The sequence below is a fragment of the Myxine glutinosa genome, chromosome 1 (assembly GCF_964187855.1).
Source record: "Myxine glutinosa chromosome 1, kmMyxGlut1.1, whole genome shotgun sequence".
Lineage (NCBI taxonomy): Eukaryota > Metazoa > Chordata > Myxini > Myxiniformes > Myxinidae > Myxine > Myxine glutinosa.
In genome coordinates, this window is record NC_136261.1 from 428,309,161 (window position 1) to 428,334,263 (window position 25,103).

General features: G+C 39.4%; 1 protein-coding gene across 1 annotated transcript in view; it reads left to right on the forward strand.

The window, feature by feature from the left end:
- The first annotated feature begins 4,017 nt into the window (after positions 1-4,017).
- LOC144889639 (uncharacterized) overlaps positions 4,018-25,103 on the forward strand; it is a 358,361-nt gene continuing 337,275 nt past the window's right edge. Inside the window, exons 1-3 of the mRNA XM_078770657.1 lie at positions 4,018-4,169; positions 5,860-6,522; positions 9,271-9,366. Of these exons, the coding sequence (XP_078626783.1) occupies positions 5,905-6,522; positions 9,271-9,366 (714 nt within the window). The 5' untranslated portion in view covers positions 4,018-4,169; positions 5,860-5,904. The remainder of the gene's footprint in view (positions 4,170-5,859; positions 6,523-9,270; positions 9,367-25,103) is intronic.

The window sequence follows — 25,103 nt, forward strand, 5'->3', positions numbered from 1 at the left end:
CGCCTGGGCGAACCAAACAGCCGCATGAGCCTCCCAGAAGGTAGGCAGTTTAAGAGTCACTGCCGTGTCCATGTCGGTAGGTCACCAGTGAAGGAGCTGCGCTCCAATGCGAGTCAAAAGAATTGACGCGACCAAAGACGGAATTCATCCGAGTTGCTTTATTGAAACAAAACAGCTCAGGTATTCTGACAAGCCCGTTTATCGGGCAGCAATATATATACACATTTATGCCGGGGCGTTTGCCCGGGAAAACCGAGACCGGGCATGCCCGAGTGTCAAGGGCGAGTCCTGGAAAGGCGAGTCTGGACATGCCCGGGTCTCCTGGACGCGGCCTGGCAAGTCGAGGCTGGGCGTGCCCGAGCGCTCTGGGCGAGCCCTGGAAAGGCGAGAGCGGGCATGCCCGGACGCTCTGGGCGAGCCCTGGAAAGGCGAGTCTGGACATGCCCGGGCGTCCTGGACGCGGCCTGGCAAGTCGAGGCTGGGCGTGCCCGGGCGCTCTGGGCGAGCCCTGGAAAGGCGAGAGCGGGCATGCCCGGGAAAGACGAGACCAGGCGTGCCCGGGAGGTTCGGGCATGCCCGGGAACAGCGAGTCCGGGCATGCCCAGGAGAGGTGCGTCTGGGCCCGTCCGGATGAGCCCGGCATGGCGATCGCGCCCTGGCCGCGTCCTGGCAGGTGCAAGGCGATTGTGTACATTCAGCGGGAACCGCTACAATACAAACGTTTACCGGATTCGAACCATTATCGGATTACCATAGTCCATAATTTACCCTATTTACACATTCGCATCCGCCTTTTGTACAAAGAAATCCACAACAACATCCATATTTGTAAAGGTACAAACCTAACTTTGAATCTCGTGAAGGGTAAAGGGAAAGGGGTAAAGGGTAACGGGTAAAGGGGAAATGGTGTTAACTTCACGGACATCTGTGCGAGGTGATGGAAATAGGAATTCGGAAAAAAGTGAATTCGGATGTAAAGTAGTTTGTAAACATCGATCTGACACATTTACACGAAGCACGGAGTTTAAACTGTAAAACGCGGTTCTGAAAGTTGCTTTTCCTGATCTCACGAGTGCGTTGTGTTATCATTTATAAACAATACAAACAAATGGAGCATGGAAACGGTTTTTTGAGGATGTAATTTGGCGCCCCATCCACTGCGCGCCTGGTGCGGTCGTCCTCCTCCTCCTCCCCTCCTCTCCTCCTCCTCCTCATCCTCCCCGTCTCCCCCGCCTCCTCCTCCTCCCCTTCCCCTCCTCCTCCTCCTCCCCTTCCCCTCCTCCCCCTTCCCCTCTTCCTCCTCCTCCTCCTCCTCCCCTTCCCCTCCTCCTCCTCCTCCTCCTCCCCTTCCCCTCCTCCTCCTCCTCCTCCTCCTCCCCTTCCCCTCCTCCTCCTCCCCTTCCCCTCCCCTTCCCCTCCTCCTCCTCCTTCCCCTCCGCCTCCTTCCCCTCCTCCTCCTTCCCCTCCTCCTCCTCCTCCCCTTCCCCTCCCCCTCCTCCTCCTCCTCCTTCCCCTCCTCCTCCTCCTCCTCCCCTTCCCCTCCTCCCCTTCCCCTCCTCCTCCTCCTCCTCCTCCTCGTACATCGATTGGAGAAATCCGTGGATCGGGATCCGGGAATGTTTGTTTTGATAAATGATAACGAGATGAGAACGAGTTTGTTTATTAAACGGGATAATCAGAGATAACGGGTTTTAAATAAATGTTATCATCACATGAAAGGGTTTAAACCCCCGCGGAATGTTCCCTCATTCGGTTATTCATTCGCAAGAAAACAAACTGAGGGTGAAAAGCAAGTTGAAAAATCCAGCTTATGTTATTAAAATAATCACGTGACCTGCTGGGAGACTTGAATGTGTGGGAGTTCACACGTTCATTCTACGAGGCTGCGTCATCACGTTGTTCAACACGTCACTGAACGAGGCTCCACCCCCTATGACCTCAGTTCGCGGGAGTTTTCACCCGATTCAAAATCTTCATCAGCAGGAGAGGTAACGTGGGCACGTGGCCGTACTCGTACCCGGGTTAAGAAGTTATCAAGTTATTAATGTTGAAATGTTGTACAATGATCGTGTTTGTTTCACTCTGGTAATGAAGGAGTGTGTGGAGAGTGCGATCGGGAAGATCCGTGTGGTTCGGCAGGATGACGTCAGTTTTAGGGCCTCAGAGGAACCACAGAGTTCCAGGTTCATTAGTTTCACCACCGTTAGATCGATGGAGGTTTTGTTTTCATGTCTGTTTATCTATTTGTGAACAAGATATCTGAAAGAGTTGTGGACGGATACGGACGAAACATGGTGGAGACGCCGGGTGTGGGACACGGACGAAACATGGTGGAGACGCTCGTGTGGGACACGGACGATTTTATTTATACTAGTGCGTGGCCGAACGTGTGTGAACGTTCGTACGTGACCGAACGTGCGTGGGCGTACGTACAAAAAATCCGTTTCAGCTGCACGACGCCTCGTCACGTGCGTAGCGTCGCGTGCCAGGCGAGCAGCTCGTGCTTCCTCAGATTCCATGGCGCGAGCACGACGCGCAGTTTCCTTCCTTCGCTCTCGGATTGGGGCATCGTGTTTGCAATTGCTGGAATTATAGAGATAACAATAGGCCCCCTTCAAAATCCCCAATCTCTCTCCAAAACCGACACTGGACACCTGCAGTCGAGGTTGCGTTCTGCCGATGATCTCCCCTGCTCGTTTCGTGGCCGCGGCGCAGAACGCCATTACGCACGTGGTCCAAGTTGGAGAGGAGGGGGGAGGGGTGACCACAAGGCGCGCCCTATGTATGTGTTTGCTAAATAAATGGCCATGACGTGGTCACCACTTGTCCGATTAATATGAAACCTTGAAAACGCACATCCTCAGGTCCCCAGCAATATAGCTGGCAAGTTTCGATTAGATCAGACCGGTGGTTGTCGAGAAACAGCGGTCACAGACGCACAGAGATTACTGGAATTATAGAGAGATACCAAGTCGAGGCTCATGCTAACATATGGAACATATAATAAAGGGAGCTAGAGGGGTGAGGGGGAAGTACAATAACAGTGGAAAACAGGAATATCGGGAGATTTGTGGAAGAGAGAGGGAGGGCTGGGTGCGAGGTTAAAGGTTCGAATCGGTTAAAGGTTCGAATCGGTTAAAGGTCCGAATCGGTTAAAGGTTCGAATCGGTTAAAGGTTCGAATCGGTTAAAGGTACGAATCGGTTAAAGATTCCAATCCAATAAACGTTTGAATCTGTTAAAGGTTTGAATCGGTTAAAGGTTTGAATCGGGTAAACGTTTGAATCTGTTAAATGTTCGAGTCCGGTAAAGGTTTGAATCGGGTAAACGTTTGAATCGGGTAAAGGTTTGAATCGGGTAAACGTTTGAATCTGGTAAACGTTTGAATCTGTTAAAGGTTCGATTTCGGTAAACCTTTGAATAAGCTAAAGGTTCGAATCCATAAACGTTTGAATAAGCTAAAGGTTCGAAACTGGGAAACGTATGAATCGTGTAAAGGTTCGAATCCGGTAAACGTTTGAATCGGTCAATGGTTCGAATCCGGTAAACGGTTGAATTGGGTAATGGTTCGAATCCGGTAAACGTTCGAATCGGTTAAAGGTTCGAATCAGGTAAAGGTTTGAATCGGTCAATGGTTCAAATCCAGTAAACGGTTGAATTGGGTAATGGTTCGAATCCGGTAAACGTTTGAATCGGTTAAAGGTTCGAATCGGGTAAAGGTTTGAATCGGTCAATGGTTCAAATCCGGCAAACGGTTGAATTGGGTAAAGTTTCGAATCCGGTAAACGTTTGAATCGGTTAATGGTTCGAATCCAGGAAACGTTTGAATCGGTTAAAGGTTCGAATCCTGTAAACGTACATGGGATAAACAAGATGGACACTGCAGGGATTTTAGGAAAAAAAAAACACGGAATTTGAAGGAGGTCTATTTGAGGTAGGTTAACGGGGGTAGAAAAGATCAAGGTTTCGGATGGGGGAAGATAAGAGATTGCGGTGAACACCTGTTTTGCAGACCCGGAGGGAGGAATGGGACTAGTTATACTAGTTATACTAGTTATACACCAAAACAAACAACGAAAACGACCGGGAAAGACATCTTTGAGGAAGTTGGCAGAGGTGAAAATCGCACATCCACAGCTCAGAGACTGGAACCGGAAGTGATGATACCAGGTGAACCCTTCGAACTTCGTTTTACTAAAACTCCTATTAGTGGGGCGGCTTAGCCCAAATATTCAAAAGAATTGTGCATTTTGTGATACAAGCACCAAATTTGGCACAAATGTACATTAATATGTTGCGAACATTTTCAGATAGTGGGCCACTTTAAATTCCGTAATTTTCTTTTTCAAATGTTTTCAAATTTCGTAATTTCAAATTTTTCGGGTGACACCGTCACAATTTCGGTCTTCGAGGCCGGCCGATAGGCAAAGTGTGACCGGAAGGGACGAGGTTCTCCTGACCACGTGGCCCTCGATCTGGGAAGCGAGAGGCGTTCCATTAGTGGACGCGCCCCTCACGCCCGACTTTTGGGCGGCCCCGGCAGGCCGTTTGTTTTGACGTTCCGTGACAGGCCCCGCACCCCCACCTCCGGGCCGACCGGAAGCTTGTGCTGAGTACATCATACCTGAACAACTCAGTGAGGCAGAACACAGCAGTGCACACCAGGGTGACCCCTTCAGTGCATAAACCAATTAACCTGTCCACTGCAGGGCATATAGAAATGAAGTTATTTTCTGCATATAATAATAATATAAGTTCAGTTCTATATAACAATTTCTGTTATCACCACTACCACTACAACTACCACTACTACAAGCTTTGTCTGGAATTTTGTGGACTAACAGACAAACAGACATACAGACAAGCTGGGATCAAAACATTACCTCCTTCCACCATTGAGTGTAGAGGTAAACATCATGGAAATTATATCATGCCCTAGATTTAATTCATGCTTACCCGTGTATTTGCTTCACTGGTTCACAAGGTCTTTTGCATACATGTAATTCAGACTCTCGTCTTCATTGCTGACCACACAATGTTCGCAACATATTAATGTACATTTGTGCCAAATTTGGTGCTTGTATCACAAAATGCACAATTCTTTTGAATATTTGGGCTAAGCCGCCCCACTATATCGGCCGGCCTCGAAGACCGAAATTGTGACGGTGTCACCCGAAAAATTTGAAATTACGAAATTTGAAAAAATTTGAAAAAAAAAATTACGGAATTTCAAGTGGCCCAATATCTGAAAATGTTCGCAACATATTAATGTACATTTGTGCCAAATTTGGTGCTTGCATCACAAAATGCACAACAGGTTTGCTATGCTGCTACACTATATTGAGTGATGGATCAGATGTTTCACTCATGAAATCTCATTATAATCTCTGTTTATGTGTTTTTCGACAGGAGTACATTGTCATGAGACACCTGGCACTCTGTTGTGTTACCTGTTTGTGATTATCGAGTGCACCTTCTGATGATCTTCTTATCCAGTTTGTCATTTCATTTAATACCCTGAATGATTATTCCGAATGTTAATACTCGGGGATTGTTCTTTATGTGAATACACAAGGAAAATCCCATCAAATGATGGATTCACCCATTCAACACAACACACAGGATTACAGTAAATACAAAGTTATCGATTACATCCGACAAATTATTTGCAATAAATAATGCAGTTCAATAAATAAGACTATCTGGGGAAGATTAGCGGTGACAGGAGAAATTTGTCAACACATTCCATATTGGAATGAGAGCGTTGTAATTTCAGCATGCTACATTAATTATTTATTTATATATATATACTTGCTCTTCCATTACTTAAATATTTCTAATTTTCAATCTCCATTTGCAGGTTTCAATTCAACCCTGCTTCACACTCTTCTCTCACCCCAAGGAAATGGCTTCTTCTTCTTCTTCTTCTGATATTGGAGTTATTTTGAATGAACTCACATGCCCAGTGTGCTTTGAACTCTACAAGGAGCCCGTTGGTTTGCCATGTGGGCACTCATTTTGTCGTGTATGTATAGAGAAATCCTGGGAGAAAAGGGAAGAAGACACAGGTTATGTTTGTCCATATTGCCGTGAGGTTTTTCCACAAAAACCAAAGCTCAAGAAGAATGTGATCATTGCCAACTTGGTAGAAAATATGAAGTTGAAAAAGGGAAAGTTTGGATTGGAGGTCCGAGATACAGAACGTGGTGATGTGAATGTTAAGGAAGGAATGAAATCAGGGGGCATTGAGAGTTTCTGTGAGGTTTGTAATCGAGAGGCAGCCAAGAGGTGTGTACCTTGTGAGATCCTCTGCTGTGCGAAACACCTGAAGCCTCATAAACAGAAAGGGCACAAACTGGTGGATCCTGGAGTGAAGATTGAGGAACTAAGATGCATTGAGCACAGAAAGCCAATCCAACTCTATTGTAAGGATGATGGGAGCTTGATGTGCATCACGTGCACAGGTGGACAACATCGGGACCACGACGTTGTTGCTTTGGAGATTGCTCATGCTGAACTGAAGGTGAGTAAATCAGTGAAAAAATAGTTATTGCATGTGTTATATCTATACTATTTTGGTTATTTCCGTGAAATAAGCTCATAGCATGTGTCCAGGTGCCCAACCGTCCGTCCGTGTGTATATATGTACGCCCATCAACATTTGACTAAAATATCTCCTCACAAACTACCCAACCAATTATGGATCTAATTTGTAACGATTTATCAGGCCAGCAAGGTCCCACCCATTGTGCTCACCATCTGCATGAGTGCCCCTTTAAAGGATGTAAAAAGGTTTGCCTTAAATATTGGTATTTTATTTTAAAATCATCTTCTCAGAAACCATGCGACAGATCCCGACCAAACTTGCCAAGAGGCATCTGGACCATGCCCTAACCTTAGGTTGTGCTCCTTATGGGAAATATCACCTGGAAAGGGGGCCATTGGCCCCTCCCAAATCCATCATTTTCACGAAAACATCTCCACAACTACCTCAACGATTATGGACCAAATTTGGTACGAGGCATCAGGGCCTGTTGCTAGAATCTCAGATAAGCCTGTCCTGTGGTTAAACCGCATATCCGGAGCATTAAATGTATCCACTGGAAAGGTTCCAGTAAGTAGGCCCTGGAAAGTAATGTTACGTTTCTAGGGTTATCTAGAAATGCCATACCACAGGGCAATGAAATACCATAGGGCCAGGTAGAATTGTATAGATTACCATGCTCCGTATGTCGCAATGAAGAAGAAGAAACCCCATGTACCATAAGTAGAGAGCCGTTGGACCGTATGTCGTGTAAGAGTTTATCTTTGTTCCCATGATAAGGGGTGTGGTTATGTTAATTAGTTAGGGATTAATGGTAAATTCCCTGTATGTAAATGTCCTCTGTACTTTTCCCCTTGTTCCTTATGATGCACTAAAAACATACGCTACACCTAATATAAACAGTAAATGAAAACCAACTGGACCAGGACATTAAACAATACCGCTGGTGCTGTCAGTGGCCACATCACAACATCAAGCAGGCAGGTCCGTGAGGCCACACCCTGAAGAGCAGTGATTGGTCTGGTATTGTTGAGTGATGAGAGGGACTCGCTGATGGGAGCAGACAGAGATGTCATCGCGATGACATCAGAACCTTGAGAACGAAAGAGCAGGGTCCAGACATTTGTCCCTCTCTTGGTCCTGGCTTTCATCGTAGGCGGTCATGTTTTACCTGTGTGGTCACCTGTGAGGAGATCGCTGAAAGCTTTTTGGGTGCCTTTTGGGAGCTTTGCAAGTGAAAGGGACGAGTTTTTGGCAGCTGTGTTGTTCTTCAGAGGCGGAAGGGGCCGCGAGCGAGCCGAAGGAGGTCGTGCTATCTGCTTGCCTCGCGCCGGTGGCTACTAAGGGCGCGGTGCCACCGCCATCTTGTGCGCTTCCCATGGGGTGCCTTCAAGCTTCAACGACCACCAAGCTCCCAAAGTGCTCGTCGAGACCAGAGCTGAGTGCTGGCAGAAACATTCATTATTTTTTGCTGCGACGAGCAGCTCCAGGAGAGGACCACGTTGTTGTTGTTGTTGTTGTTGTTGTTGTTGTTGGGGTACCTTTTTGAACAGCGCATGCACATACATGATACACAATGTGCATGCGCGCATTATTGCAACAGATATCCTCATGATTCTACATGTTGCAGCTGGTGACCACACTGTGGTCATTGTTCTCTTGGTATTTTATCATTCCCCTTGTCTGTATACGAGTCCATATGGAGGGTCCCTCAATTATAATTTTAGTTTTACCGTGCATTATTTTGTTACCGACATTTCTTTCAATAAAGCCAGTATTTTTGCATTATAATTCCGTGTCGGGTTTGAGTTGATTATCACAGGTTCAAAGACGTCCAGTGGGACCCATGAAGGTAAGAGCTTCGTTACCCATCACTGCCCTCATCCCCCGCGCGTATTCACACCGCCATTAGATTGAACGCCTTGGAGTAAAAGCTCAATTGGCTATCCGTCCCCAGGGGTGCTCACCCCGGGAACGCGACAGTAAGGTCTCATGGGATTGTGCTCCTCATCCGGATCTGTCCCCTGTAAGAGGCTGAAAAGGGGGTTTTGCTTCTGTTGAACACGAGGTAATGTCGCTGATCCGACTTCTCTCTTTCATATAATTTTAATATATCATATTTTTCAAATTCCATCTGCAGAATGGGGCATGGGGGAAATAACTGTCAGTCCCCCACGGCACCCTCCCCAGCCATCTAATGTCAAGACAGCTGAGAAACAGTTTTAGTGATTAATGTCATCCTGGGACCTTTTCTCGTATAGCTCTAGAGTTAAAGAGAAAAGATGATTTCAAAATTTTAATAAAATTCCCATCACATTAACTGTGCTCCATATCACAAATGTATATTCCATCTCTATATATAGTTGTATTTTCTGTTTGTTTGTCCACCAAAAGAATCGGCCCAACCGGTAGTAACCCCATAATATTGCATACAAATCCTCTTGGCAAATGGAGATGCAAGAAAACATTTTCAAACCTACAGGTTAGGGGTTTCAGGGTGGGGGGGGGGGGCGGGGTGGAATACCCCAATTCTCTAGATGTAAATGTGTATCATATAGCACCACCCGGTGTTAGCCCGTTTTACAAATCATCTTGTATCTTCTGAATTCCTTCCACACAAGGTGCGTTTACCTCTGCTAGTATTTATATAATTTTGTGCAGGATGTTCATTTTAATCCACCACCGGTTCACGATTCTTCACTTCTGTTGTTTCTTTATTCTGTGCAGGATGTTTTGGCTGCAAAGTATCCTCATGTGTCACAGTCAATGGAGAGCGTTGCATCCCAACTACGGCATGTTCAGGAAGAGGAAGCGCAAACAGAGGTGGGAATCACCAATAAGTCATCGTTGTTTTGTGAAGGGGTGTACGATGATGTCCTTCCTGCTGTCCTTTCTTCCTTCCGTGTGTGCGTCAGTTATCAACGTTTTCTTTCTTTTTTTTCCAACGATAACTGGAGAACCACTGAAGGGGTTTTAACCAAACTTGGCACAAGTACGGATTGAAATTCAAAAGATAAACTGATGGTATTTTTGGGTTCAACAGGTGAAAGTCTCATTTTACAGACCATGAGTCGAGTTACAAACATCAAATGTTGTTACTCTTCTCCTTCTCTGTCTTCTTCTCTTTCTCTCTCTCCCTTCTGTGACTTTTAATTTTTATGGCGTAGCCCATAGAGCAAAGCCGTATAGAACAGTGTTTGCCCGTCTGTATGTATGTATGTATGTCCCCTCAAACGTATACCAATTAGAGCTGAGGATCTGGTCACATGAAAAGGTGCAGTGATTACGTCTGACGTCATTACGGCGGTACGTGGCTAACTCCTCACACATTTTGGCTCCAATTTCGTTCAGGCCGAACATATCATTGAAACGTGTTGCAGTTTTGTTTTTAGTTTATTTTAATTTATATTTAAATTTACAAACGTTGGAGTTCCAATGCTTCAATATGAATTGAAGTTTCCATAATATTTCCCCAAACCATAATATTTCCACCACCATGCTTTACAGTTGGTATCAGGTTCTTGTGGTCAAATGCTGTCTTTGGTTTTCGCCAAACATGTCTTCTGGTACTGTGGCCAAATAGCTCTACCTTTGACTCATCTGTCCAGATCACATTGTTCCAGAAGTGCTGGTCTTTGCCTAGTTGTTCATTGGCAAACTTTAGTCTTGCCCTGATGTTCTTTCTGGACAGCAAATAGGTATTGTCATCATTTTAAACATGTGTTATTTTTGCCTGTGGGCTGATTAATGCACAAGGTGAATAATGGTGGCCATCTTGGAATTCAGGATGGCAGATAAACCAAACTAGATACAACTTAGGTGACAACATATTTGGAATCCTTGGTATCACAAACATCGGTATTGCCACAATTTTAAAACTTCAATAATTCTTAGAAGCCGAGTTATAAGGCAAAAAGATGAAAAATGGTGGCCATTTTGTTTTTCCCAAATTTGAGGGTCAAAATCTCAAAATTCAGCCTGGCAAACAATTTTTTTTGAATTCAGCACCCTCAGATTATCCTCAAAAACTTGTTTGCCCACTTTTAACATGAAATGCCTGCAACATTCAATTTTTCTCAAATCTGGACCTGTCCATCTGTCGAGCTTGGGTTTTAATCTTCACAGAGTTAAAAACGTACACTTAGTAAGGGCATTTTATGAGATATTTCAAAAATCTGTTAACTAAATTGTTACCAAAAAATTTCTTCACCAATATGTTTGTAAAGGTGTGTAATAACATGTGTTAAAATGTTGAAGTTCAACTCTTGTGGGAAACCCAGAAAAAAAGCTGTTGAATTCGGGTACCGAAAAATTATTTTCGAGAATTTTTTTTTTTTTTAATCGGCCCTTAAGTAACTTATGAGGGGTCAAATAAGGGTTTTTCATGATTCTGAGTTGATTGTTAACATTTATATTTTCACTTTTACATTTACACACAAAGTAGCTTTTATTTCACATACATATATAATACTCAAGAGTTATTTCTCATTCACAATGTCAGAAGTTTCAACAGTCATTGTCTATGTCTTCTTCAGACTCAACAACATCATGACTCCAGTTTCTGCATGTAATGCCATTACAGACTCCACAGGCCGAGATGCACGTGACCCCATTCTTCTTGCAGCTGCATCGCCGGTTGCTGCAATCTCCATGACAATTACAGCTCGTGAACTGCAATAGCTCTTCAGGAGCCGTGGGGTCCAGTGTTGGAACTGGCTCATACCCATGCACACCTATTGTCCATCCATAGTCACTGGGGTTCAGAGACATGCTCTGTAGAAGGATCCAGTCCCGGGTCTGCAGGTAGGCACGGAGTGAATGTTGTGCAGCTGCACCCTCTGTTGGAGGTAGAGTCTCTGGTTTGATCACTCCTGCCGCTGCCCAGATTCTGTCACCTGGAGTGAGGAGTGGCTGATCATGAGCCAGGGAGGAGGAAAGCTCAGCGAGGGGGAGAAACATGATCGCGTTCGTTCCTATCTGTTTCCTGTTCGTAAATGGAATAATCTTTACTTCAGTTCCTCTCAGGATCTTAGCTTTGCCGAGTGCCTTCAACTTCACCCGGGGGAAAGCTGCTGTTGTCTGTGGATCTGGCAAAGGTGGTGCCGGAGAGGTGACTTCGATCCAACCCATTGAGTGAAAGGGAGTGTTTCCGTGAATAGAGACAATGTTTAAATCTATATTGTCTCCAACAAACTGAGTGACTGCATTGTTTGTTTCCCCAACCTCCATAAAGACCACCTGATCATTACTTGACAATTCACTTTCACTGGCTGGCACTTTGGCTGTCATCACTGATTGATCCTCAAGTGCAGCATCAACCGCAACCTCATCATTGATCTGTTCATCGGTTTCCTCCACAATGGTGTCAAGAGTGCCAGAAGTATCTGGAACATCATCTCCACTCCTACTATTAAGGAAGCAGTATTTGTAGTTTTGTGTCTCCGTGTAAGACTCAGTGTATCCCAGCCGGTGGAACTTGTTGAGCATCCATTTTGACCCAAATCTATGATCAAGTTGTATGGCAAGCCCCATTTGGTGTGGCAATACTCCAGACCGAGGTCGACAGGCCTTAATAAAATTCTGCCCCCAAACGGCAACTCTTTCGTCTGTCTTGACAATCGGTCTCAAGAACATCTGAAGGCTTGCAGGAACAAGTGTCAGCTGACTATCGATGTCAGTCATACTGTGTGTGGTGGGGTATGACTTTGGACCTAAATCAATCAAGGCAATATCATTGGATATGAACTTGAGTGCCGTCTTTATGATCTGAGTCTTCTCATCTCCAAGGTCAAGATTAGCATGATGCTGTCGCAGAATATTTTCGGTGCCATCTTTGAGACAGAGTATGTGCCATCAAGAGAAACCCGAAGTTGTTTCACCTTAGCATTATCACTCAGCGCATTATTCTTATTAGTACCGTCCTCTCCATCTGGTTTTTAAAAAACTAGGGCATGCCCGTACTATATATATATCTAAAATTATATCCCCCCCCTCTATTTACATGAAATTGTTTGGTCCATTCGCAAAGCTAAAGCGAACGGCTTGCGAGTACGGTGACAATCCCCCCCCCCCCCCTCTATTTACATGAAATGGTTTGGTCCAAAGCGAACGGCTTGCGAGTACGGTGACAATCCCCCCCCCTCTATTTACATGAAATGGTTTGGTCCAAAGCGAACGGCTTGCGAGTACGGTGACAATCCCCCCCCTCTATTTACATGAAATGGTTTGGTCCAAAGCGAACGGCTTGCGGAGTTTGGTAAAGAAATCGCCATCGCGTGCACAAACGCGCAGGAAAGCGAATGAATCGCAAATTAGTTTTAATTAGTTTTAAAACATAGTTTAACGGCAACATAGTTTTCCAACGTGAAATAAATGAATACGCTCTCAAATGTGCCGTCCGAGGCAGAGTCTGTTCGCCACGTTCGGCACACGTGATAGCTCGCTGCTCTCTGATTGGTTGAATCGTTTTTTGGACATAGCTCGGTAAATACTTCTCCGATTAATATGAAACCTTGAAAAGGCACATCCTCGGGTCCCCAGCAATATACCTGGCAAGTTTAAAGTATATCGGACCCGTGGTTGTTGAGAAACAGCGGTCACAGACATACAGACATACAAACATACAAACATACAAACATACAAACATACAAACATACAAACATACACACAGAGATTACTGGAATTATAGATAGATGAGCCAGAGGTATCGTGGCTTTCCTTGAAGAACACCCAAATTCCAAGTGTAGGTAGTGTGTTCCAGTTTAATGTGTTGACATCTTCTTTTAAGGTATGATACATTTAGCGGTTTCTTTGAGTTAAGTCTTCTATTTAACATCTCTTCCGTTTTAAGATTAGGAGTATATTCACTGATATACCAACACAAATCATTAATAACAAATTTATTATTTTCTCCAAAAGCATTTTCAACCCCAAAAAGCAATCTATTTACATTATCATTCCTTTGTGGTTGAAATCTAATTTTAAGCCCATACAAAACTATATCATAATCACAAAATCCAAATATACCTTTCAGAGGTACTGCTACGGTAAAACTATTCTCAGCTTTTGCGTCATCATTATACATTGACTTCCTTTGACTATAACCAGGGTCTGCGTTTGTACCCGTTGACATATCAGGAATAAAACCTTCAACAGCTCCCTTACCCATTCTATCACTAAACGAATATAGTGTAAATTTCATCATTTCAGATGTAGCAGAGACATAATCAACCGCTTCAACCTCTTGCGTTCCAATATACAGGCGGACACTATCAAACATTTTCCAGAAGAAATCATTTACGAGTGTAGCATTAGTATTATTCGCAGCCTTAGTGAATTTAAATTTACACAGCAAGAAACTATCAGCTATATTCAAGTAAGTTTGTTGATTATTTATTTCAAAACTTTTTGTTCCGTTTGAATTCCAGTCTGTTCCTGTTATAGCATTTACCTTAAAATAGTCTTCCTTTTTCGTGGGGTTTGAAATGATAATTGTATCATCCAAATCATAGATACTATCAATCGCTTCCATACTTGTATTTATATAGTATTAAAATCGTTGAAACCCTGACCCAAGTATTTTAATGATTTTTTGTCGTTCTTGTGAAGATAGTTGAGTTTTACCTTTTTTAATTTCTTTGATTGCTTGTAATTTATGAGACTCCTTTTGAGCATCTTTTATACTCTTTATAGCACCCGCAACGGAGCCCACGGCAGAAGCAGTTGAACCAATTAGGTCTTTATATTTAAGGATGGTTGAACCAATACCCATTAGAGTATCAATTATCCCATCTCCTTTATTTCGAAATTGATGACCCACACCTCATTGTCTCTTAGGTTTATAGTATCCTTTACCCACATACCTTGTATAGTATGGTGAAAGGTACATGCCCTCCCCTGTAATTATTTTATATTTTCCCAACTCGTGTTTTCTCACAATAACCATTATTTATTTATTGAAAAACTTCACGTAGGTGAATTCTGATGGATATAATTTCATCATTAAAGGATATCATACGATTATCTTGGTCGGTTATCCTAAAATTTACTCTGTATATGGTTTTTCCTGACACAGGTAAATAGACAAGATTTTTTGGTTCCATATTAAATTTATAACCAATCGGGGTTGAGTATGCACTGAATGAAAATATTGTATTTGTTCTTATTCCATCGTTATAAGCACCATCAATCAAATCACAATGAATTAATACTGAATTTATACCGGAGGATATTTGGATAACATTATCACTGTAAAACGTCCCGTTATTTTCAATCTTTTTTGAAGAGAAACCCAATAGCTCTCTAAACGAATTTTCAATCGTGAAATCAACTTTATAATTATTTTTAAGTTTAATAGTTGATTTTGAAGTGTGTTTTTGAATATCTATTACAATATTTTTTGGTTCATCACCTTTTTCTTTCATAAGGCGAGAGACTTCTGAAGATATTTGAGAAATCTCGTAAGCTCCAGGTGAAACGGTTATAGTTTTATATCCACTTCCTGGATTATAACTAAACTTGTTGTTTTTCTCTGTGATATTAAACAAGGTATTATAAGTTTCCATCAACAATAAAGATGCCTCATATGAGGTAAGGGGGTCAAGTTGTAGTGGGTAAGGGAATGAAGCTGTGTAATCGCTCGTTGTGAAATTAAAACTAAGAATTGTGCTTCTCATCTTATTTAATATCTAGTAAAATATCTTTGTATTGACATTTATTAATTATTTTCATATTCATCAACTGATCTAAAATGGCTGAGGATTCATTAAAACAATTGTTGTTTCCAGCCTTCTTACTACCTAACAACAATAATAGCCTATTAACTAATTGTGATGGGTCATTTGGAAGAAAACTAACACCTGAACCAAGCTTACTTAAAGCATCAATAATATGTTTCTCCTTCTGATTCTTCTTACTTTTACCAGCAACAGAAACTCCATAATCAAGTGCATTTAGCAACTCAATATATACCCTATCTTCCTCTCTTTCCATATCAAGTGGTTCCTCAAAATATTTTGAACCGCTGAATCCGGGGTTTGTTAGAAGAAACATTAATCTTGGAGTTAATTTAACATTTGGTTGAGTAGAACTCAAGAACATCAATTCATCATTAAATATCAATACCTTTTCTTCCACAAGATGGAACACTGCTGGTTCTTCTGTTGGAATGAGACCTGCTCTGGTTTTTGAATCTGCCAAATATTCATTGTTTTGAAGAGCTTCCACTTCATAATCAGGGGGTTGATTTACCTCCTCAAGTTTCTGAAATAATTCTTCATCATTATATTCTAATTTTCCAAGTTCTTGTTTTGTTATCTGACTAAAATCTTTGAGCATTTGAAGTTTTTTTGGAGTAAATTCTACCGTGGGAACTGTAGGGTGTTGAGTTTTTAAAAGCGGTTTAAAAAATTTCTCTTGTTTTCTTTCAAAGGCTTCTTCACCAGTTAGTTTCTGTCTCCGTTTCTTCTTTATCTCTTCCTGTTGCTTTACAACTTTTGAAACCAACTCTTGATGTTCTTTAAACTTTCTTGCTCTTTCTTCGGTATTCATTTTCTGTATTTATTTTTTGAAAAATATCATTTAATGAATTGTAAAGGTCAATGGGAAAATTTTCCTTTTCTTTGTCATTATAGTAAATGTGTTGAAATAAATCCTTTTCTTTAAATATTTCATCAAATTCTTTATTGGTATTAATACGAGTTGTTATTTCTTCTTCACTAATACTTGTATCTCTGCTTTTCATACGTTTGCGTTGAGTCTCCTCATCGATATCAAAACCGAATGATAAAATCATAACTCCATCACCACACAATTGTTTAATAATTTGTCTCATTCCTTCAGGATTAGTTTCTAAAATCCCAAGACCATTAGATTTTACTTTATTTAACTCACTCTTACAATGTGAATATTTTGTAGAACCAAGAGAGACCTCCTCAAATATTTGACCTTCGTTCCTCAATCGCATATGTTCCTCCATTGAAATGTAGTAATAATCTTTCCCTTCTACTTCTCCTGGTCGCTTTGCTCTGGTTGTAGTACTCACAAAACGAATCATAGGGTGTTTTAAAAAAAAACTTACAATCTTTTCATTTTTACTATTCAAGAGTTTAGATTTATGAAAGTTCTTTCCTGAAGCAGATTTACCCACAAGATTAATAATAATAGATAGATAATTAATAATAATAATAGAATAATAATAGAATTAATAATAAATTAATAATAATTAATAATAATCATTTATATATGTAATTATGTTTAAAATAAAAATACATCCTTTAATATCTCAGCTTGTTTCACAACAATATATTTATATTTTCCAATCGTGTGTTTCATATAATTTTCAAATTCTTTTTTACTACATAACGTAGAGCAATTATCTCTCCAAAAATTATTTACATCTATTGAATTTAACTTAAATAAAATAAAAGTATTAGCATTGTTTCTTACTGAGCGTCGAGGGAGTTGAAAATATGACTGACTAAGATAAATACAATTACAAGAAGAATGTCTCCCTCTTGTATAGTAGCTATCCATTACTGTTTGGTTTCTCTCATTAACACAATCATCAAAGATGACGAGGTTCTTTTTTGATTTATCTAAATCTTGAGGTGAAGGTATATCATCCGTATTATCACTGAGAATACAAGTTATGGGTTTTGGTTTCGATTTTGATTTCTGTGTATCACAAAATAATTGTATTATATCTTCAATATTATAATCATTTAGTTTGTTTTGAAGTTTAAATAAACCGATAATGTCTTCCTTTTTAAGACCTGCATTAAAACCCTGTGAGAGTAGTTGATACTCGGGTTGAAAACTAGACTTTGTAAAAATTATTAAATTATCATAATCTAAAAAATTAGGACCAAGGAGCATCTTTAAAAGTAAACAGGTTTTTCCACATCCGCTTGAACCAACTATTAGACATCTCAATGAATTTGGAATGTTTTTATGGTTATTAAATTTTATCTTATTTTCCCAAACGGGTAAAAAATCATTCATTTATATATTTGGAAAACAAGTCATCTAACTTTTTTTGAGCTATTTTAGAAACTCTATATTTTATCCTGAGTTCGGGTTTAATTTCAAAATAATTCATTATTTTATTTATATAGTATCTTGTATTAACATTTCCATTAAAATTATTTTGAATAATAAATATCATTAAACCCTTATACATTTCCTCAATACAAATAGTCTCTTCCCTTGAAAGTAATGGTGTATTATCATCACAATACTTAACATTCATCTCTCTTATTAATCTTGTAAAGTAATTCATTTTTGGTTCTAATTTAAAAGAGTTATATATATTTTTATATTTTTTATTATCATTAATTAAAATTAAATCACAGAAAATACATTGTTTATATGAACCCTCATTATTAAGCCCTATTCTATCACAAGCTGGACAATTCTCTAATTTATCATATGGAGAGTCTGGAAATTCTAAATATCCTTCAGAACTTATCATATTTATATGGTAAATTTTTACTTAAACTAAACGCAAGTTTATTCATTAATAAATACAATGTTTCAAAGCACAAAAGACAAATTTCAATCAATCTCTACTTCGGTAAAAGATATAGAAAAATATGTCAAACATGTTAAATTGAACAAAGATAAATATGGAAATTTTTGGGTAAAACCAGTTATGGAAAATAACATGAGCCCCTCTATTTCATTTAAAGGAAGAGCTCTAACTATACCTGGAAAGACATCCATTAAAGTAAATCTAACAAAAGTTTCTCCTCCACTCCTGGCAATTTATTCAAAGCTTAAAAAAGTGATTGACCACGATACTTTGAAAAAGAATGATAAGACCATCAACAATACTCGTGGAGAAATTTGTATTTACTTTAATAATCCAAAGGGTGTAGATCTAAGTAAAATGAATGATGTTAATATTTCTGGTGAAATGTCATTTCGTTCTATGATAGTTAGAGATTATTTAAAGATAACTTTTGATATTAAAAATGTAGAGATTGAATCCGTTAATGAAAGAAAGTATATTGGTATAGATGGAAAGGTTTTTTCTGCTAATTAAATATGAGTCATTACAGCAGTGAAGATTTTACTATTTCATTGAACTCGGACAATAGTGATGATAGTATTTCATTGAACTCAGATGATAGTTATGATGCTAATAGTTTGTGCTCAAATGATAGTTATGAGAGTAGTTTTATTGATGATTCCGATTACTATATAGAGTTTAGTGATGAAGAAATATGAAGTTTCTCACTATATAAATAACATGAAATCTGGTTATTGTTCCGCCTGTGATAAACAGTACAATCGATATGATATTCATATCAGGACCATTAAACATGCTATCAATACATCTGATAAGAGTAAAAATATGATAAGATGTGAACCTTGTAATAAGCAAATTAGAGTACTTGATAAAAGGAAACATAAACAAACAAAGCACCATTTAGATAATGTTCTTAACGGTTATAAAGAAGAAGAGATGAAACATTGTGATCTTTGTGATAAGGATATGAAGAAGACTAGTTATAGATATCACATCCTAACAAAGAATCATATGAATAAGTTGCCCCAAATTTAGTTGAGTTTCCTGACTCTTGTTTTCAATTTTTTCATGTTTTATTTTAAGTAAAAGATAACTAGTAAATAGTGAAGTTTTTACTATATAAATATGACGAATTGTACTTACTGTGAGAGTTGTGAGCAGAACTACAAACATATCAAAAAACATTATAGAACACAAAAACATTTAAAGAGTAAAGATAATAAGTATTGTAAGATTTGTAAGACATGGGTTCTGAGAAGTGGGTATGATCAACACTTAGATACTCAAAAACATTTGAAGAATCACAAACCAAAGGTTCTTCCAAAGGTCTATTGTGAGCGCTGTCAACACTACATCCTCAAGAAGGATTGGAAGCGTCATGAGAAGACAAAGAAACACCAAGTTCCATATTATGAGATTGAAAATTTAGATGATGCTTTCAAAGGAAATATTAAAATTAGATTGTTCCGTTTCAAAGATCCAGTCCCCCGTTCTCTGGGAGCTGCTGTTGATCTTACAAAGGAAGGACTAGATGATCAGATTGATAAGACTATATCTGAAATGGGAAGTTGTAAATATTATTTGGGGACTAAATTGGTTCTTCGTAAAAAGGAAGATCCACCATTTAACTTTTACCTACATACTACAACTTACATGGTACTTAATAAAAATGATTATAATAGAAATAAAGAACAAGTCTTTAATGAGCTTAAATATAGTGAATATAATATTGATGATCTTATTGTCGGAAGCGGTCTCACTGTTGAAAAGGTTCTGTTTGTTGATGTTCACATTTTTAAATCTGATCCACTACAAGCAAGATCATATATTCAACTTCCTAAAATCATCAAAGATAAAAATGCTATAGTAAATATTCAGAATACTGATAACAAGTGTTTCTTGTGGTCTGTACTGGCATATCTACATCCAGCAAAATAACATGCTGAAAGAGTAAGCAATTATATGAAATATGAAAATGAATTGAATATGAAAAATTTGAAATTTCCGATGACTCTTAATAATATTCCAAAGTTTGAAAAGTTAAATAATATTTTTATAAATGTCTATGGGTTGACTGAAAAGAATAAAGTGCAGATTTTACAAATCTCAGATGATGAGAAAGAAAAACATGTTGATCTCTTGTATTTCCGATCTGGTGAAATTGAACATTATGCTTATATCAAGAACTTTTCAAGATTAATTAAATCACAAGTCTATTCTAGAAAATGTAAAGTTTATCCATGTCGTCGGTGTTTGAATACATTTCATTCACAGGAGAGATTGGATACTCATAAACAATATTGTTCAAATGAGAAAGCAACAGTCATTACACTTCCAAAGCCTGGTTCTAAAATTTCATTCAAAGATCAAAATAAAACAATTAAACATCCTTTTGTGATATATGCTGATTTTGAGAGTATCTTGGAAAAAATAGCAACAGCAGCTCCAGATCCAAAAGAATCATGAACAAATAAGTATCAAAAACATACTCCTTGCAGATTTTGTTATTATATCAAATCATCCGTTGGTGATGAATATAACAAGGTAGAGGAGTATAGAGGCTCAAATGCCCCAGAGGAGTTTGTGAAACGACTAGAAAAAGACTGTGTTCGATTAACCACGATAATGAGAGAAACCAATAAACCAATGTCCTTAACAAGTAAAGAAAAAAGAGAATTTAGACAGCCAAAGGCTACCTGTCATATTTGTGGGGAGAAAATTGGTGAAAGCCTAAAGGTTAGAGATCATTGTCATCTCACTGGTAAATATAGAGGTCCGGCTCATCAAAGTTGTAATATTAATTATAAACTCCCCTCGTTCATTCCTGTCTTTCTTCATAACAATGCTCATTATGATACACACTTGTTTATTAAAGAGTTGTCAAAGACTCCTGGGAGTATCAGTGCTATTCCAAGTACAGATCAAAAATACATCTCCTTTACAAAAATCATTCCAACAAGACCAACTACAAGAATTCGATTCTTGGATACATATAAATTCATGGCTAGTCCTCTTGCTAACCTAGTTAAAAATTTGAAAAAATTTCCATGTTTGGAGAGTAATTATGAGGATACGGAACTCCTAACACAAAAGGGAATTTACCCGTACGACTATATGGATTCATTTAAAAGATTTGGTGAAAAGAAACTTCCTTCAAAAGAAGATTTTATAATATTCTAAATAATAGCAATGTTTCAGATGATGATTATGTACATGCTCAAAATGTTTGGAAAAAATATAATATCAATAATATGGGTGATTATCATGATCTCTATCTCAAGACTGATGTCCTTCTTCTAGCAGATGTATTCGAAGCATTTAGATCTGTGTGTCTTTCTGGATATGGCTTGGACCCTGCTCATTATTTCACAGCACCGGGTCTTGCTTGGAGTGCTATGCTAAAAATGACTAAACAAGATTTGGATTTGATAACCGATGTTGATATGCTCCTGATGATAGAGAGAGCAAAGAGAGGGGGAATTTCACAAGTCTGCTCATCAAGATATTCAAAAGCAAATAACGAATATCTTCCAGATTATGATCCAAAGAAAGATAGTTCCTATCTCATGTATTATGACGCCAACAACCTCTATGGGTGGGCAATGTCCCAAGCACAACCTTATGGAGGATTGAAATGGGAGAGTGATCATGAGGGTGTTCTAGAAAAGATTCTGAGTTCAACACAAAAAGAGTTGGATGAAAGGAAAGAAGGGTATTTCCTGGAGGTTGATCTAAAGTATCCAAAAGAACTCTTTGAGAAACATAAAGATCTTCCTTTCGGGTGTGAGAAAGAATTAACAAACCCAGAGTGGTTGAGTGAATATCAGAAATCATTTGATAAGGAATCAAGAACAGAAAAACTTTTAACAACATTCTTTGATAAGAAGAACTATGTACTACATCAGAGAAATCTTTTACAATTTGTGAAACATGGTCTAATTGTTGAGAAAGTTCATCGGGTCCTGAAATTCAAACAGAATTATTGGTTAATGAAATATATTGATTTTAACACTCGAAAGAGAACGCTTGGAAGGACTGACTTTGAGAAAGATTTTTATAAGTTGATGAATAACGCGGTGTTTGGAAAGACTATGGAAAATGTTAGAAAGAGACAAAATATCAAGTTGACAACTTCCTGGGAACAAACTTCCAAACTAATCAACAGGCCGAGCTTTGAGCGTGTTGAAATCTTTACAGAAAACTTTTGTGCTGTTCATATGATGAAAGAAAAAATTGAGATGGATAAACCGATTTATATTGGTACTACTGTTCTCGATCTATCAAAACTACTGATGTATGAATATTATTATGAGAATTTGAAAACAAAGTATGATGATAACGTCATGTTGATGTATATGGATACGGACAGCTTCATCCTGAGTATCAAGACAGATGACGTCTATGTTGATATGAAAACAGATTCTTTAATCTATGATACAAGCAACTCTGATGCTACTAGTCAGCTGTTCTCGAATCAAAATAAAAAGGTGATTGGAAAGTTCAAGGATGAGCTTGGTGGAAATATTCTGAGTGAGTTCATAGCATTGAGAGCAAAGGCCTATGCGTATAAATATAGAGTTGGGAATGTGGAGAAGTGTGATCAGAAGCTCAAGGGGATGAAGAAAAATGTAATTAAAGAAAGTATAAATTTTGGTCATTATAATCAATGTTTGATGAGTGGGGCGGAACAATATCGAAAGGTAAAAGGGATTAGAAGTTATAAGCATGAATTATATTCAGAAGAGATAAATAAACTAGCACTAGGAGCATATGATGATAAACGATATATTTTAGAAAATGGAATTGATAGTCTCCCTTACGGTTATATAAGTATATAAGTGATAAGATATATAAGTGATAAGACATATAAGTGATAAGATATAAGTGATAAGATATATAAGTGATAAGATATATATAAGTGATAAGATATATATATATATATATATATATATATATATATATATATATATATATATATATATATATATATTGTAACGAATGTGGAAACGTTACAATGTGAACGTTACAAAAGTATGGTAACACCCTGTTAATGTAAATAATGGTCGCAGCCGTCCTCCTAGTTAATTCCATGAAACTTACACGCAGGTCACGATATATCTTTTTAAATAGTGTATTTCCTTATTCCATGTAGGCTAAATCTGTGTTTCCCACTAGATTGACTTTGCATTGTATCAAACAAAATAAGAGTAGGCCCTTGCAATTTCCCCAAACATCTCCGCTCTCCAAAAGTCCTTTCAAAAGGGTGGGAGTTGTGTTCAATCCCGCAAGCCGCCATTGCCCATGTGCTAATCTCGGAGAAGAAAGGTTGTCTCCACCTCGTCATAGAGGGGAGGAGTGAGCCAGAGGGTCGCATGGCCAATCAGCACCGCGGTGAGCGAACCGGTAGGCGTGCCCTCGCAGCCGGCGGCTTGATTCCGCCGCGAGTTATATAAGCGACTGAAAGGGACTGCTTTACCAGATGAGCTGGGAGATGAGCAAAGAGGCGGCACCAAGAGGAGCGGTGAGATGCGAAACGCTCCAAGCCAAAGAGGAGAGGTACTTGGCAAGGAAACCAGCTTTGGAGAGACGCGCTGAAAGGAGGGAGACGGCTCCACCACAAGAAGAGGAGCAGGTGTGCCGAACCAGCGCGTGACGTCTATAGCAGCGGATACGCGACGGAGGGTTTTCCCAACAAAAACCGCGAGGAATTGAGAGCTGCTGCCTCCGACTTTGCCTCCCTCTCCAGCAATCCACCTCAAGCCCTACCTGCCTGCAATATCCCCTGTGTAAGTGTGAACGTCCTGTCCTACTCGTTGTCTTGGGGTTAAGTAAAAATGAATAGTGTAAGTTAACGATTCGCTGTGTTACTGCTTCTTCCATCCATTGCTTGTGTGTGTATAATAAATCTGTTCTTCCTCCGTACTCTGTCTTTTTCTCTTTTCCTTCTCTTTCGGTCACTTTAGAGGTTTCCCGATTGAATATCTGTGGGGCGATCTGGTCAACGTCGGGTGGAATCGGGTTCTAATCGGGGAGTAACTGTTCGGACGCGGTTAAATACACCACCGCTCGGTCAATATAACATCTAAAACCGCGTCTGTAACAATATATATATATATATATATATATATATATATATATATATATATATATATATATATATATATATATATATAAGTGATAAGATAATGGGGTTAGAGATTTTAAGGGCTACCGCCGCCTTTTTTATAAATAAATAAATGATAGAACCAAGTATTAACCAGACTAAAGGGTGGAGGTGTAATCAACATTGGTGTATAAATGGAAAACATAATGAGTGTGAGAAATACCAGATCCGAGAGGTTGAGAGGATCACTGGTCAGAAGATCCTCAAGACTGATAAACGTATTCATTTGTTAAGTGGGGTAATGGAGGGCGGGAAGAAAAATATATTAGAGTGGAGTGAGAACTTTGATGGTTATCAACCGGATAATAAATATTATAATTTTAAAATGGTATGTGGATCGGGAGGAGGACAGACCAGGTCCCTCCGTGAAACATATCATTTTATAAACGCACAGAGAAAGGTACTTGATGTAAAGTTTATCAATATCCTAGATGGGGATGAGTTCCATAAGAGAATGGAGTTGTTTAAAAAATTAGAAAATGAGCAAATATTCATAGGATCAATGAGGAATTTTGAATGTCGCGTGGTCCTTGGAGGGTAAGTAAGGACTCCCCCATTCACTTACATGTAAAAGGAGAAGGGGGTGTCGCGGTAATCAGGGGAAAAATGGGCAGTTTGGGGAAAAGTCCCATCTAAATACATGGGTGTCCTGGAAGCCCCATTATCTCCCTACTCATATTGTTTGAAACAAGACACATGACAATATAAATCTGCGGCATGTACATCTTCAGGACTGCCTAAGTCTGCACATCTGACATACACATCATCTTTATGATTGTGTATTGCTTCCAAAAACTTCTGCCAACTTTTGACCTTACAGAGTCTGAACTTTTCCTGCACCTGTTTCCCCTTTTGTTTGGCCCAGAC